We start from the raw sequence: 17,490 nt of genomic DNA, 5'->3' as shown, positions 1-17,490 counted from the left end.
CCCAAATATATCTCAAAACCGAATAAACAAATATCTTAACCATGAACTATGAACACCCCTATTTTTTTTTGGATGTAATAAAAAATAGATATTTATATTATATATAAAGAAGTGAAGGTAGAGGCGAAAAACCCATGTAGAAATGATGGGGCAGGCAGGCATGAATGGAATATTTTTTTTTTTTTTTTGAACAGCATGAATGGAATAAATTAGATGGGTTATCTTACATTATTAAATTCCCACCGTAAATAGACATATTCTCTGCCAAGATCAGTTTACTTTTCTATTTTAGGGGAACTGTACTAAAATCACACGTACAATCTGAGTGAACCTTCGGTAATAACATAGGTTAGGTAGGGTTTTTGGGGGGTTTTATAGCTTGTTTGATCATCGTACAACATTGAGTACATCCTCTCTCTCTCTCTCTCTCATAAATAACTTCTGGCTTCTTGCTGGTGTCCAAAAAGGAATCTTATAACGTTTAAACCTACACCAAAATCGTATATTATAGAGTAAAACACTTTTTAAGAGTGTTATATTAAAAGTTATGTGAACTATAATTGTTATTTCTACTTTACTTCAATAATTCTAAACCATTTTTTGCATAAGTTTGAACTTTGGACCTTCCCTTTAAGGTTGTGCGGATTTGAGCCCGAGGATGGTTCGGCCCGATCGGGCACACCACCCCCGGTTTCAGGGTTTTTTTCACCACAAAATGATGAGTAATCACCGAATCTCCGAGACTGAAATTTGGAACGTTGGAGGGGCCCAAAAGGTCATATGGCTCGTTGTTGTAGTTGATTATCAAAGGAAGTGTGAAAAAGCAATAGTTGGGGATAACATTTCCTGTTCTAGTTATTTTTTAATTTAGTGAAATGTTTTTTTATTGTTTTTGATTTATTTGGGTTTTTATTTTTAAGTTAGTGAAATGTATGTTTTAGATTTTAAATTAAGTTACATTGTGTTAGTTTCGAGGAAAACTGGGACAACTCCCTGTAATTAGAGGAAATCTCAGACACTGGGGTAAATGGAGAGAAAAATGACGTGACACTGGCTTACCAAGTAAGCTAGCCCTACGTGCACAAAAAAGTGTTATATTATTAATAGTTTGCAATAGCAATGAGCAATATTATTAGTAGTTAGTAATGAGCAATCCATGTAAGGGTGCAAACGAGCCGAGCTACTCGCTAGATAATTGAACTTGGCTTGAAACGAGTCAAGCTTAAACGAGCTCGAGCCTAAAAACAAGCTTGTTTAGTAAATGAGTCCGATCATAAGTTTCGCTTAAACGAGCTCGAGCCTAAAAACAAGCTTGTTTAGTGGCCACAAGTTACTTACACTTGGGCTAACCCGTTTGCACCCCTGGTGCAAGTAGCTTAGTGGCATGGAAGTAGCTGAGTGACTATACATAAAAAACCATTTTTTACCCTCAAAATACAGCCAAACGACAAGGAATTAAATAGTCAATTGTTCCATTAACTTTTCTAATCTCAAAAGATCAAATGGTTAACATAAGACATAACTACATTATAACAATACTTTAAAGACCATCAAATTTCTACTACATCAATATATAATGATTATAACCCTACGTACTTCCTACGCGTGCTATATGATTCAAAAGATCACCATGCATGAAATTAATTAAGTTAACTAGTAAATGGATATGATCAGACGGTTCCGCTGGTGACACGATGATACTTCAGTAATCTAAATTTGCCGTTAAAAAAACTAGTAAATGTTAGATAGCCTCAGCTCAAGATCTAAATCGCCGGACATAATCGCTGGTGTAACATCATCATTTGTCTTCAGCCGCTTACCACCCATATTCAAACCCGAATCCAAGTCAACCCCTAAAACCAAATCCGATCTATCAACATCCCCAATATTAACCACTAAATCTTCATCATAAACACAACTCTTATTAGTGTCGGAACTGCTATCTTGACCTAATAATGCTGGTTTTGAAGGAAAGAATAAGGCTGCAGGAGTACAAAGAGCCTTGTGATCATTATGGTTTTCACTTTGTGGTGCAGTTTGCTTGAGCTTGGCTTTTTCTCTCCGATGAACATTCATGTGACCACCAAGTGCTTGAGCTGACCTGAACTCTTTTGTACAAAAGCTACAAGAATAAGACCTCGGTGGCCACACTAAACCGCCAAGCGGGCCTCGAACATCTTCCGCGAACGCTTCTTCTTCCCATGAATACAGAATCATGTTCTTTCTCTTCACCGACATGATCAAGTATTGTGAATAATATATGATATGTATGTGAACTGGTCAATGGAGTACTTTATGTTGGTGAATATTGAAGAGTTTGTATACTTATAGGCAGTTGAAATTAAATGCATGAAAGCTACTAGAGAATCCAAAAGTATGAGCATAAGGGTTATATGAAAAAGGCCATATATATACGTTGGATTTTAGAGAGGGGGGAGGTAGTTGCCTGGATTGGCTGTTTCTATGGATGGTACCTGAGTCTTTTAGTAAAGGGTTGGTAAAATTTCGCTGTCCTTTAACTAAAAACTATACCCCTAGGAATCATAGGGTTATATTTGTGTATATACATTGATTTATGGTCATCCCATGGAACTATCATACATATATCCCAAGCTCGTGGAAGATAATGCTATGGTTCATACAAATTAATGTACCCTTGACAAAACTCATGATTAACCCCCTAGGAAAGAATTTATACAGGTAGAAATATTTTATTTATTTACTTGAGATTAAAATCTAATGGGTCAAATTTGAAATATTAATAACTATGACTAGTTGCTTATTGCAAATTAATAGATTTAGTAATAGTAATTAACAAAGTACTCATTTATGGCTTTATAGAATAATGGAACATTACGAACATAATCAAACTAAATTTTATATAAGAGTAAATTGACAAAATCGTTTTTGAGATTTGGGCTTCTATACCAGTTTCATTCAAAACAATTTTTTTTTTCAAATCATATCGTCCTTCACTTTTAAGATTTTTTGTTATTTTCATTCAAACGTCAAATTTGGGTTATTGTTTATGTCAGATATTTGTATAAAAATGACAAAAAATCTCAAACCTCAGGGGTCATTTTGACAAAAAAAAAATTAAATGAATTAAAAATGACAATTTACTCTTTATATAATCAACAAAAATATGTCAAACGTCATTAAAAATACATCTATTACTTATATTAAAACAAAACAACTTTGGCCACATGGCATCTTCTTAAACCATTTTTTGCCACGTGTCACTCTAAACCTGTTACCTCAAACTCTTTGAGCGCCAATCTCTTACACGCGTTTCTCCTTCTTTTTTTCTTAATTCATCATTACCTCTCTCCAATCTAGATCTCCGTTTTTTCATCTTCTCCTCCAACCTCTGTAATCCATCATCCTCTATTCAAACATCCATTCTTTTGTTTTCACTCTCGCTGAATCAATCAATCTCTATTGAATTGGAGTTACCTTTTTTATTCTTCCATTTGATTGAGGGTTGTTACAATAAAAAACCCTAAATTCAGTGTTTCCTTTCATCCTTTGCCTCCCAATTGAAAGAACCCTAGATCTCATCTCTGTACCTGGTAAGTTTTGTCGTACGGTGTAATCGCAACCAGTAGCATCCTCTAAATCCTCTAAATGATACCCAATTAGGGTTTTAAATTTTGTGATTAAACTTTCTATTGATGTTACTGTTGTTCGATCTATGATTGAAACAGGTTATGATCAATTATGATCAATCTTCAAAGTCTACCCATCGGTACTTATGTCATCTTCCTCAAGATCTACATATATAATGAGAACGGTACTCTGTCTTTTTGTTTGAAGCATTTTATGGATCATAAACAAAATAAATTGATAATTAATTTTGTTTGAAGCATTTTCCCCTTTGATGAACAATTAAACTCTTTTAACCCTCATCTTCTTTATATGATTTTTTGCAATTTTCTATAGGTTTGCGTGTTTGAAAGTCCCAAAGGAACAAAAATTTTCAAAAGTTGCTAGGGATTTGATTTTTCATTTTCCATGTGATGTGGAATCAAGGTTAGGTACCGGTGGAATTGAGGAAACAAAGGTACGTAGAGTATAAAGTATGATATTTTTTTCCTAAGGGTATAAAACTAGGTATTATTAGCATTTTTTAGATTTGTTTTATAAAGTTTTGTGATGATTGTTTCAGTACGATTTATATATCTTGATATATATATTGTACGGTAGCATTATAATTGTATGTTAAAAACGTTGAGTAGAATTTTTATTGTTTAAATTCATTCATAAACCCTAAAGTTAGATAACAAGTTTTTTTAATTCTATTTTCTATCTTTCTGTTCATACAGGTAAATCAATTTGAGTTCGGACAATCTTAACACAGGTATTACATTGGCATTGCATTTTGTTATTAACTGAGGTAGTAATTTTTGTCATTTTTTTGAGCATTATGTTCTTTGCAATGTTTTGTATGTAGGCCAAACTGTAGACAAGTTGTTAGTAAATGGATTTTCTGATTCGTGAGGTTCGAAAGGCTAAATTATTTCCAAAGCAACATCACCAGCCTTATGTATGATATGCTTGAATGACCGAATTGAATGGAAAAATTACTTATGTTAGTTAATATAAATGAATGTTTTTTTTTCTTTCCTGTTTTATGTGTTATATATCTAGATGACTCAATGTTCTCAGCTAAGATGTGTATTGGTTGTAGGTGAAGGGGTCAACTTAAGTCAAACTTCATTTGCAGTTGTAGTGTTTTTGAAGCGGAAGTTTCAAAGATGGAAAACAAGTAGGTTGTGTAATTTGATCCATTTATTCCTATCATATGCATATTGCTTCATGATAATGCTTTTTATTAACCTTCATAGTGATTGCGATATATGTTTCAGTTAGATGACCTCTGGTTATTAACATTCATAGAGATCGGTTTATGATTCTTGAATCTTGATTATTATGATGCAGGAATTGAACCATTTATGAACCTTCATTATATCGAGTTTCCTCAAGAATTTGAAGACAGATGCGCGTCTTGATTAATATGATGCAAGAATCCATTCACATTTTCTTTATAACATCAATTAATGGTATTTTTTTGTCTTTTGTTCAATCTATTTGTTGGATCATTGAACTTGTGTTTCTTTTTTATGACTGCATGTGTTACGCCTATCAATCACGATAAGTACCGCACTAGGTAAAGTTATCATGTATGCCTCTACATTTGATTTGATTTGATTTGATGCAGTTTAGTTGTTAATTTGTGTTGAAATCTTACGAATGTATGGATCTCAATCTGGAAAAGGTTGTAACTATAGGAGAGTGTGAGTTAGTTACTCATTTATTATTTCTGTCAAATGGTTCTTTTGACAATTGGCTACTTATATCCAACAGGTTTGATTTGTTTTACTTCTTAATTTGTGTTGAAATCTTACTAAAATGAAACAATTCATTATCTGAATTGCACTATAAACTTATGTGAATTGTATTATTTTAGTAATAAGATCTATTTTGACAGTTGGCTACTTATATTGAACATTATAACAACAAATTTGGAATGTCTATTTAAATATTCAGGTCAAATTTTGCATTCCAATATGTTGGGTATGTTTTCTTTCTTCGGTGCATTATCTGTCAATTTGTATAGTTTTAATCCTGGTGGTAAGTGGTGTTGAAATCATTGAGTATAAGTGTTCAAAGTATTTTTATTCGACTTCCGATAGGCCTCTTCTTCTTTAGTAAACTAGGCACAAAATATTCATGCCTTTCAGTTGGTTTTTGCCGATTAAGAATCTAATTACAACTAATAGTCATAATAATTAAATTCTATACTGGTTGTGCTTTGACTTGGATTTTAAAGCATAGATTTTGTGACCTCCTAGAAAGCATAAGGAATTAAAGAAGGCTTGATATCGTTGTATGTGTGTACTTTATCTATAATTGTTTTGTACAGGTTCGGATCTTTTTAGAGAGAAGTCCAACTTTGACTTTTTGAGTTATGCATGTATGGGTAGTGATGTGGTGCTTAGGGCGGACTTCTAGCATGTATCAAGTTTTCATATCTTGGTCATACCATACTCATTTTTTAGATGTATATCATGGTAATATTTTCCCTAATATTAGGATATACTTGCAGAAGTGAAACCCTTATCTTTGGCTTATTCATGTTTTTCATCTAATAAATGATGGCATCAGAATGACTCCTTAAGACGAGAGATATGTGTTACATACGTCTCATAATTGTTCTTTTGTGCAAGCCGATATCATGCTCATGCACATTGATATTGGTTTTTCATGGATACGAATCTGGACATTATATTCTTCTTCAAAATAGAAAAGCAAACATAAATGCCCACATGACTAACATTTGAATCATTTTGTACAGCTGTCATCTGATTTTTTATTTTCGTTGGACATATAAAAATACCAACCTTTTATAAATCGTACATTTTTGTTCCTTTTTCAGTGCCGCCCTGATGGAAGAGATAGAAGCATTGGTTAACCGACACCCAGATAAACTCCACGTGGGTGTTCTCAGTCTCTTTTTTCTTCTTTCGCCATACCTTTTGTCATAATTTCATTCGGTTCACTAAAATTTCAACAGATGGAGACATTTCGAAGGTCAAATAAGGTATACAATGCTGAACTGAATGTCGTTACATATTGCCAGAACAGAACAGCTATTGAAGACAAATCGAAGTTTCGAATACTTCTTGTGAGTCATTTCACTTTGAATTTGTAAATGCATCACATTAAGGGCAAACCGATAAATTTCCACTTTTAGCCTTCTTATTATACTATATATTAATTTGCATCACTAGCTACAATGGAGACAATAGTCTTTTTTTTATGTAAACAAAGCACAAGACCTGAAAAAAGCATCAAATTTGATGATTCAATGTGTGACCTTATCCTTATTGATTAATGTTTTAGCTGCACAAAATTTTCGCTCAGCCTCTCTAAAAGGTACTATGATTCCTCATCAAATGGGATTAGATTATTTGGTTGATTAAGAATTAGAGATCGGTTTATGATTCTTGAATCTTTATTAATATGATGCAGGAATTGAACCATTTATGAACCTTCACTATATCAAGTTTCCTCAAGAATTTGAAGACAGATGCGCTTCTTGATTAATATGATGCAAGAATCCATTCACATTTTTTTTATAACATCAATTAATGGTATTTGTTTGGCTTTTGTTCAATTTATTTGTTGGATCATTGAACTTGTGTTTCTTTTTGTTTAATAGGTATCTAGCTATATATAGAAATGCACAAATCGGGTTTTTTTAGAACTTAAACCCGGTTGGAACCGGGCTCAGGTTTGGTCAACAAAGTCAATAACCGGCTAGGGTAGGAATCGGTTCTGGTTACTTTCGGGTTTATGAACGGTTTGGTTGGGTCCAGTTTTGACCGGGTTTAGGTGGAACTGGATCTGGTGATTCCAGGTCAGGTCCGGTTCGGTTATGTAGGAACATTGTGTAGGCTAACTTGCTTAGCAAATGAAGTCTATTTGTGATTTTTTCGGGTTTTGCCGATTCGGGTCCAGTTTTTCCGGCCAAGGGTTTTCATTTTTAAAGAAGGTAAGAAATGAAACAGGTGTAAAAGTTGTTGCTTATGATGGTATACCAATTTATCCTCAGTTTTATACACTGTTATAGATTTTTTAAAACTATATGTTGGTATGTCTAAGGGGTTGGATCTAAAGGGATAATCTCTTGGTAAAGGGTTTGGGTCGACAAGAAAACTGTTGGTTTATAAATTTTACAATTAAATAGTTAAAGGGTTTGGATCGACAAGAAAACTGTTGGTTTATAAATTTTACAATTAAAAAGTTAATATGGTTGCAAAAACCATACTATTGAAGAAATAATTAGTTTTGATCAAAGAAACCAGTTTGGGAGGTACAACATAACCCGTTCGGCCCATTTCCTTTCTTTAAATAAACCATTTTGTTAGCTCAAGTATTACACCCATGCGTTGTGCTTCTATTTTTTGCATAGTGCATGTCATTGCATTTTTCGGTGTGCTAATGTTTTTATTTTATTGTAAACAGGTGATATCATTCGACTTTGACGGACGAAATTACAAGAATACATAATATAACTTAGGATCTTGACCTGTAACAAAATTGTACATACCCCATATGGAACACTTGAAAATAGTAAAATTTGATTGATTGGCTTTGAGACACAATGCATGGGAGCTTTCGAACAAATAAAGGCTAAACAAAAGGTGCTTAGAGGAAAGTATTCAACGAGTGGAAAGAAGTCAGGAGCTAACTTTCCTATGGTTAAAACATAAAGCAAAAATTGAGAATTTAGACATGGATGGTTGGTTCCAATTGGGTGTTAATGTAATCGAAATCTAACTTTGATGTAATCTGGGTCTTCTCTTAGCCACTTGCTATGAGAGGCATGTTCTAATGAGATTGCTGCCTTCATTGTAGTTTACTAATTTATTATTACTTGAACGGTCATTTAATTCAAACGATTAGTTCAATAAATTAAACTTATGAAATATGTGTTTTAGTCCACCCGCGAACCTCGCGGGTTCTTAAACTAGTAATAAAAATATAATACATCTAAAGTCATGTTTTATTATTGTTTTTTTTCTAAATCTAAACATAACATCTATAGAGAGGATTTCATAAGCAAGTCTTTCTCAATATTTGGTAGAACTTTCATTTAAATTCTTTTAATTCATAATTTAATTTAAACCAAGTAAAAGTCAATAATTACATTATCACATATTCTAATACCGTGTTTATTACTATATATTTCTGCACTTTTAGATAATTAGGAGACCTAGTACATAAGATTTTATATTTTTTTGGACCGTTAGTTGATAGTTTTAAACCTATTTTATAGTTAATTTGTTAATATATAAATAATTAGTTATCGTACGTCAACTTATTTTAATATTAAAATTAGTTTGATGGATGTACATTAAAGTTGTGTAGAAAAACTTAAATGGTCAAACCAGCATTAGGAGTTTAGAAAATAATATAAAATATTCGAAATAGTTGAATAATCAAGTATTTCAAATACTCATCCGTAATATGTATTTCAATAATTTTTTTTACATTTAATCATTTTGAATATCTAACTTATGCCCTTTTCACCGCTTATTGTTACTATTTACTAGATTAACAATTTTTAATATTGACTTGTAACACGATACGAAATGACACGTTGTTAACTAAGTTGGGGGTTTGAGTTTAAGAGGTTTAGTGTCTTAAACATGTCGACTTTCTCAAAACAAGTCCCCAAACAGGTTTATACGGCATATGCCTTGCTATTTAAAAGGTCTATATGGATTTTTGTTTCAGAGACATGTTAAGGATTATGAAGTATTAGTTAGGACTTTTATGAACTTCTAACAATTTTTGTTTCACTACAAATGTGATATTTATCATGTCCATAAACAAGTCCCCAAACAGGTCGTGTCGTGTTAATTTGTTTCCAAGCAAGTTCGCGGTTATATATGGAAATAATTACACGATTAGTTATCGTATCATACATGTTTGTGTCTAGCCCCTCAGGCCATCTATCTTATCATGTCGTGTCTGACCTATTATGCCAACCCTACCATTCACAACAAAGTAAGTATGTTAATCAAGTCTTAATCCAACTATGCAAGTGAAAATTATGGAGTAGAAAGTCTAATTGCAAGAAGTGAACCACTCTTATTGACACCACCTTGCTTTAAACAAAAGTTTGGTTTATTGGGCATTCAGTATAGAGTCCCTCTCTTTATCACAATCTTGTTTGAAATGAAGTGGTATTCAAACAAGCGGTCCCGAATGTCGCTAAATCCTTGGATGAGATTAAGTCGATGGCGTTCTTATGGGTAAAGAGTCGATCGAAAATGGTTACCCTTTCATGGGAAAACTGGAGTCGGTTCAATTTAGGTGTTATGTAATAATGTAGTGGTGTTAAGGTTGGTGTAAAACGTTGTAAATTTGGTTTGTAGCTTCTTGCTACTATTAATAATAATTTTGTCGGCCGTTCAAAAAAAAATTACCAAACCTCACTCGGTCAAACATCTTTTTATGTAATACAATAGATATCTTGATATGCATAATCCTTAAGAGCCAAACTTCAATGCTTCTGTGAATATTATACACTAGATTTGTGGCACCCTAAATTATGATAGGCGGCATTCTAATAGCTTATTGAGGTATGTCTGAATACACGTCAATGATCAATCGAAGATCCCATAAATCCTCCGACACCATCGAGTAGGAAGTAACTGACAATAACCAAATTAACTACCAACTAACACAATCTTTCAAGAAGCACTTCGACATCTCAATTAAACTGTTTTTTTTTACCTATAAAACGAAAGTCTTGGTCTATTTCGAACACACGTTGTTTCACAATAAAAAGTACATACTCGTCCTTGGCTCCTTCTAAACCATGCGATTAAGATTCCAAGAGCGTTGTTATACTTTATTATGAAAGTGTTTACATGATTCAATATTTTGTACGACTTTAACCTGATTTTGTTACATTTAAGACTATACATTTGTCTAGAATACATGTATTTAATGATTTGTTATTCTTTAACTTCCTCAAAAGTAAGATTACATTTTTTTTGTGTGTAAAAAGTTGAATGTCACTTTATTAGTTTTTGACAAATTTAAGAGGTTATAGATTTTTATTATAATTTTTTTTTTTTTTGCAAATATATGTATTCTAGACAAATGTAGAGGTGTTAATATAGCAAATTTGAGTTAATGTTAAGTGAGTTTTTTTAGTGAGAAAGTACAACTGTTTATTTATTTATTTATTTATGATATTATTAACCTTATTCTGTATATAATAGAGATAATATATATTTGTCGTTGGCTTTGTCCACTTTCTGAAGTAATCAACTTAAAATACAAAACGCTAATTGAAATTGTATAGTGGTCAACTTAAAATACAAAACGCTAATTAAATTATAGATACTTATCATTTAGTGTGTGTTCTCTTCAGAAACGTATTACTCATCCTTTGAATCATGTCGAATTCACAAGTCAAACTAAACGTTAAAATACCAATATTCTATTTGTCAAATTGTTCTTAAAAGCTTTTCCAATGCTCATCGATTTTTTTATTATAATTTGAGCATCTAAGTATAAAACTTAGTTAAGCAGTTTTCTAGTTTTTTAAATGTTAAAATATACCATATACGTATCAAAGGGGACTAGGGTACATAAAAGGGGCGTCCTCTTCACCCTATCTTTGTCGATGTCATCTTTAACTGCTATCATATAAATCAAGTCAATTAGGTACACCATTTTAACTTATGGTCTAAACAAGGCGATCTGCCCTTGAGTTACAAGAGATCGGCTTGTTAAAACCTTAAATTTAAATTAGCTTAAACGAGTTTAAGCCTGAATTGAAGCTTGTATAATAAACAAGCTCAAGCACGAAGCCTCTCATATCGAATTTGACTAGTCTTGCGAGGCTAAACGAGCTCATGATTTTACTATATAATGACTTTTAAATTTAAATTATATAACATATATTGTCATGTGCTATTTAAAAGTTCACGAAAATGAAAAAAAATGATAAGCATATTGTATCTGTCAAAGTTGTTGATGGAAATACGTAGCTTATGAAGTTCCGTAGAGAGAATATTAATGGTCATACAAGATTTCACAATGCATTACTCATATTACTGATTAGTATTATTTAATAAGTTTTGGCCGAGAAATTTGTTAACTTGTTAATGATATCTTTGCTTTCGTAAACATTATTTATACCAGATTTAGTGTTATTGGATGGTATGAAATGATTGAAGTCGAAGATATTTCGTTAGGAATACAAGGTTATTGGTTATGAATCTCCAAAAAGCACAAGTATTAGATTAATAGGTTTTATTATTGTTAATTTCGTACAAAAGAAACTTAATTTCATCATTTTGTTAATGTTATCATTTTAATTATATCCAAAGTACATGGTTGTTTTATTTACTTTATAAACCTTTTGTATTCAATAACAATTTCTTCTAAAAAGTTTCAATATATTCTTCTAACATTTAAAGATGTCTGCGAAAACACATGCGACTCCTTGGAGTATTTTTGTCACGTTATACTATAATTTTTCAAAAACTGTATTTTACATTTTAGTTATTCATAATACTTTTTTGGTTAGCTTAATACGTATATATATTTCTTTTTTATAAAGGAATAATAAAAAGATGTCTGCGAAAACACATGCGACTCCTTGGAGTATTTCTGTCACGTTATACTACAATTTTTCAAAAATTGTATTTTACATTTTAGTTTTCATAATACTTTTTTCGGTTAGTTTAATACATGTATATATATTTCTTTTTAAAAAGGAATAATAAATTTGTAAGGTATGCATTATCTGAGAAAGTCCACTTGGTACGATGTACAACATTTTACGAGGTGCATTCACAAGAACCTGGTTTACTAGGCATGATTAGGACTTTAGATTGTAGTCATTGGCCGTGGTATAATTGTCCAACCGCATGGCGAGGTCAACACACATGTGGTGACCAAAAAGGACCATCGGTTATTCTTCAAGCGGTTGCTTCACACGATCTTTGGGTTTGGTCAGCCTACTTTGGTGTCGTCGGTTCACGCAATGACATAAACGTTGAACAATCGTCTGTGGTAAAGGATTTCATTTCTGGTAAAGCAGCAAAGACGTCTTTTTGCCGTTTTTGGCTAATGGAACTACTACTCACACTGATACTGTTTGGATAATGGAATATATCCGTAGTATTTGATTATCGTGAAGACGTTTAACGACCCAATCAATGAAAAAAACGCACATTTTAAGAAAGTTTAAGAGTGTGCACGAAAGGACATTGAGAGATGCTTTGAGGTTCTTCAACAACGTTGCCATTATTTGAGAAATTTTTGTTGTGCATGGACCAAAGAAAAAAAATGAGAGATGTTATGTATGCTTGTATAATCATGCATAATATGTTATTAGAAGACGAAGAAAAAACAATTTGTCAAAACTATATACGTGACACTATTCAATAATATCCGCAAGCAACAATGGTTGAAAGAGTTTACAATGCGAATCAAATACGTTCTAATACAGCACATTGCGCGTTAGCGTTGGATTTGGTTTAACATGCATGGTCGGTTCAGTATATTCCAAACGAGAGTGAAACAGAAAGGAAAGATGAAGATTAAGATGAAGACGAGTATGGCGAAAGCGAAAATGAAAATTAAAATGATTATGTATTATTTGTGTGTTTTTTTAATATTAAGTAATATTTTTATGTACTTTCCTAAAAAAGAAAGAGTTAATTACCAAAATCGTCCAGGAGGTTTGGCTATTTTTGTCATTTTCATCCATAAAGACTTTTTTGTATAAATAATCCTTCACTTTTGAGATTTTTGCCATTTTCATCCAAAAGGCTAATTTGCTTTATTTTTTCTGTCAAATATTTAGATGAAAATGACAAAAAATCACAAAATTAAATAATTAGATAATCATTGGAATGGAGGGCATTATACTACTACATTACTTTTGAACTTCGCTCCTCATAATGTCCTATGCTGACTAGAATGCCACATGTCGCTTCATGTCTAAGGGGGCTTGAAGACACGTGATCTAATAGACAAATACCTCTACTAAATGAGCTAGTTACTGGACATTACCACTTAGTAGTTACGTTAAATTTGTTATTATTTTATTAAAGTTTTTCATGGAATCGTTTTTATTTATAATTTAATTGTTATGATCAGTTACATATCTAAATCTAACAACTATAGGTTACGTCATTTCCAATCAACGATAGTCAACATCTAGCGCAAATCATAAATAAAGACTATAAAACAAGTAAACTTAATTTCTTTTGACATGTTTTTTTTTTTTTCTCATCTAAATAATTTCTTGGCATCCTAATTTGACGATGAAAAGTTTTTAATTTTGACTTTGAATATATAGTCAATATTAAGTTACTAACAGAGAGTAAACTATTATATTATATTTAGTTATAATCAGCCAGTAGAAATATGGTTTGACATATAGACTAAGACCATGTGTAGTGGTAACTTGTTATAATGCCCCCACTATGGGGCATTATCCGACACGTGGCAACCCAGTCAGCATGGGGCATTATAGCATAAAGTGGTGTAGTGGGGATAATGCCCCTTTCAATCCTTAAAAAGAAAAAAAAAAAACAAAGTGATTTCTCATTGGTGGGTCAACTCAAGTCATACCTCCAACAAGTGCAAATTGGCGTTATAATTATAATGCCCAAGCAAATTTTTTCCCCCCATAATGCCCCATAATGCCCTATGTAATGGAAGAGTGGGCGTTTTTTTTTATTATAATGCCCCCATAATGCCCCATAATGCCCCACTACACATGGTCTAACTGTTGAATATATAGTCAATATATAGTCAAACATGTGTTGTTTGAAATTTTGAATGTTTGTACTTTGTAGTAACTTTTATGAAAGTATTGATGTATTAGTTATAATCAGACCGTGGTAAATCAATATAATGCTCTTATCATAGGGCGTTTTACGATACGTGTCATCCCAGTCAGCATAAGGCAAGCATAAAGTGGTGTAGTGGGGCATTATTCCAATAACGCCCATGCATTCATTTCCCAATTATTTTTTTAATTTAAAACATAAAAAACTTCATTAATTTAAAATAAAAATTACACTACTTGAAAAAAAAAAAAAGAAACCGAAATAAAAAAAACAGAAAATAAAAATACAGAAAATTAAAAAACCTAAAAAAAATAATGTTAAAAAAAACAAGAATAATTCGGTGTAACTTTAAAGGTCCTTTTGTTAAAAAAAAACAAAAGAAAATTACCTTTTGTTTTTTTTCCCACCAAATGTCGCTTTACCCCTTCTTCTTCTTCCTTTCTTCTTCTTCCCCACCACCTGCAACTTCAAAAAAAAAATCATTCTCTTCTTCCTTTTCTTTTGTTTTTTTAAATAAAACTAATTATAAACACACACAAATATTATACACACATGACAAGCTTTCATTGGACAACCAAATGAAGTTCTGGCGTTTTTTAAATAACGCCAAACCCATTTTTTTTCAAAAATAACGTCGGAAAACGCCGGCCGTAATGGGGGTGTGGGCGTTACCGGGCGTTTTTTTGCAATTTTTTTTTAAAATCACGCTCCACTACGGGTGGTCTCAGCCAGTAGAAATGTGGTTTGACATAGACTAATTGTTTGAATTTAAATTTTCACCCCCTTCTTTTTTCTGCAGTATAATATATTTGATTCGTAAAACACCTTAAAAATAACTTAATTACACAATGTATAGTGTCAGATAAAAGAAAGGACAAATTCACTCTATAAGTGTTAAATAATACAAGTCTATCAATTTTGTTATTTTTATTTTAAGTCATTTAACTTTCATTAGATGTTTCAATCTTGTGAATTCTTTAATGAATATTAAAAAAATTAAGTGACCTAAATGAAACATACATGAATTTTGGTTATTATTTAATGATTATTTCTTTTCTAACTTGACTTAGTTTGAACAATTATGTAACCTAGTTACTATTTTGTGATCTTTTCCTTCATACTTTCCTCATACTTCAAGTTAATTTGAAAAAAAAAAAAAAAAAACTAACAACTAGTAATTTGGATTCGTATATAATTCTATCTAGGTTACTTTTTTTAAACTTCAAACACATAATAAAAGTTGAGTGACTTTAAAATATATAAATATGAGTTTATTACCATTGTAAAACTAAAACAAAATAGCCAAAACCATTATAATCGATAAAAACTAGGTTTTAGTAGAGGTTGAAAAAACCGGTTTTGAAACTGAAACCGGTTTGTAACCCAGAACCGACCCGGTATGTGCACTAGGTGTTATGTTAGTGTCTTACGAAGTACAAACTAGTGGTGCACAAAAAACCCGAACCCGGACCCGGACCCGAAAATAAAACTCGGAACCGGGTATTATAAAACCCGGGTTTTTTATACCCGAACCCGAACCCGACCCTACCCATAGGGTAGGGGTTGGGTATGCATTTATGTTATAAAACCCGAACCCGGAACCGGGTTTTTTTATATCTGTTTTCAACCCGGGTTTTACGAGTACCCGGTTTCAACCCGAACCCGGAACCGGGTTTTTTCAATACCCGGTCCGAGTTTTCCAATACCCTGTTCAGGTTTTTTCATTTTTTTGTGTTTTTTCGAGTTTTGTACCTTGGTAACGGCTATATAGCCGTTAGAAAGTGTATTATGATCATTTGTTTGGTTTACATTATCTCTATACCCTATAAAAGGGGTCTTTGATGACGAACAATAAACGAAGACGATCAAGTTATTCGAAACTATCTATGTTCATCATCTTATTCGATCTGGTTCAATGATTATTTAGGTGTCATGTATTTCTATGTTTTATGAAATAAAAAGGTTTTGCATTTTATATTTCTGTGATTTATCCAAAAAAATGAATACCCAAGGCATACCCGAACCCAACCCGATCCATACCCGACCCTACCCGAACCCGAAAATAGGGTATTATAATACCCGGGTATTAGAAAACCCGACCCGAACCCTGCCCGAACCCGGGTATATAGGGTATACATTTTTTATATAAAACCCGGACCCGGCTAGGGTATTGTCAATACCCGATTTTGTAGAACCCGGTCGTACTTGAACCCGGTTCCATACCCGGAACCAGGTATTCAGAAAACCCGATTTGTGCACCACTAGTACAAACTACGTCAGCCTAATGGGCTTTGAGCTATGAACGAAACCCTTCTATTTGGGCCTCTACTGGAGTATTGGACTATTTTGTTTTCACCAACAAATGCAAGTTGTAACATAAATAGACACATTAAAGTTTTATCACGATGTGCACCAACAACTAACAAGGGATTCTTAGTTTCTTACCGATGAAAAAGCTATTTTAAAGCTAAACTCTCAGTGTTTCTTTGAGAGTTGATACATTAATATCTTTTCAACTAATTATGTGTCTAACCAAACATTATATAGATAACTTTTAATCTATTTCTAGCCATTAAGAAAATGATATTAGACGAGCTATAGGGATCCGTTTGTTAGTGCGATTTGCATACATTTATGTCTATTATTGTTGATAATGCGAGTAGCAATCGCACTCAAGGGTTTGATAGGCAAAACGGGGTAATCCTTGCATTCTAAAAGGGGTGTTTATTTAGTTGCATATTGGACTCGATTAGCTACACCAATTCTGTTTTGAAGGGATGTTTATTAAGTGAGTATGAGAATTTGAAGGATACGCCGTTGACGATGATGATGGGGTTTAATAAGTATTATGGTAATATTACGTAGTTTAACTTATCGGTGTTTATTCATGGTATGGTTTTGGAGCTGGTGGTCTCACTGGAAGCAGCTTCGCTATCCCCTGGGATAGAGGTAAGGCTTGCTTACATCCTACCCTTCCCAGACCCTATCAATAGCTTCACTATAGATGAGATTATGTTGTGTTTATTCATGGTATGTGTGCATTGTGTTAAGAATGGGACAAGGTTTGGCAATGGTGTAAAGATGCATTAAA

General features: G+C 32.6%; 1 protein-coding gene and 1 long non-coding RNA gene across 12 annotated transcripts; one reads left to right on the top strand and one right to left on the bottom strand.

Moving 5' to 3' along the window:
• Positions 1 to 1,731: 1,731 nt before the first annotated feature.
• Positions 1,732 to 2,238, bottom strand: LOC110883271 (zinc finger protein 10). Its single transcript, XM_022131070.1, has one exon. It carries the CDS (start codon positions 2,236 to 2,238, stop codon positions 1,732 to 1,734), a length of 507 nt encoding a protein of 168 aa, XP_021986762.1.
• Positions 2,239 to 3,263: 1,025 nt separating this feature from the next.
• Positions 3,264 to 8,427, top strand: LOC110883448. Of its 11 annotated transcripts, none has more exons than XR_004879794.1 (11): positions 3,264 to 3,572; positions 3,708 to 3,793; positions 3,943 to 4,063; positions 4,326 to 4,360; positions 4,454 to 4,501; positions 4,691 to 4,768; positions 4,942 to 5,063; positions 5,927 to 6,074; positions 6,440 to 6,497; positions 6,578 to 7,157; positions 8,032 to 8,427. It is a non-coding gene; the product is annotated as an uncharacterized LOC110883448 (long non-coding RNA). The 11 variants fall into 11 exon arrangements; XR_004879790.1 differs by having other exon boundaries at positions 4,326 to 4,768; positions 6,578 to 6,688; positions 6,907 to 6,939; positions 7,036 to 7,157; XR_004879795.1 differs by lacking the exon at positions 4,454 to 4,501.
• Positions 8,428 to 17,490: the final 9,063 nt, after the last annotated feature.

Source organism: Helianthus annuus, chromosome 14 (genome assembly GCF_002127325.2).
Source record: "Helianthus annuus cultivar XRQ/B chromosome 14, HanXRQr2.0-SUNRISE, whole genome shotgun sequence".
Classification (NCBI taxonomy): Eukaryota; Viridiplantae; Streptophyta; class Magnoliopsida; order Asterales; family Asteraceae; genus Helianthus; species Helianthus annuus.
The sequence above is the reverse complement of the archived record's forward strand: the minus strand, read 5'-3'. Positions and strand labels throughout refer to the sequence as shown.

What these genes read in the sequence shown, in the direction of transcription:
- LOC110883271 (XM_022131070.1), bottom strand. Translation starts at nt 2,238, where the DNA reads ATGTCGGTGAAGAGAAAGAACATGATTCTGTATTCATGGGAAGAAGAA.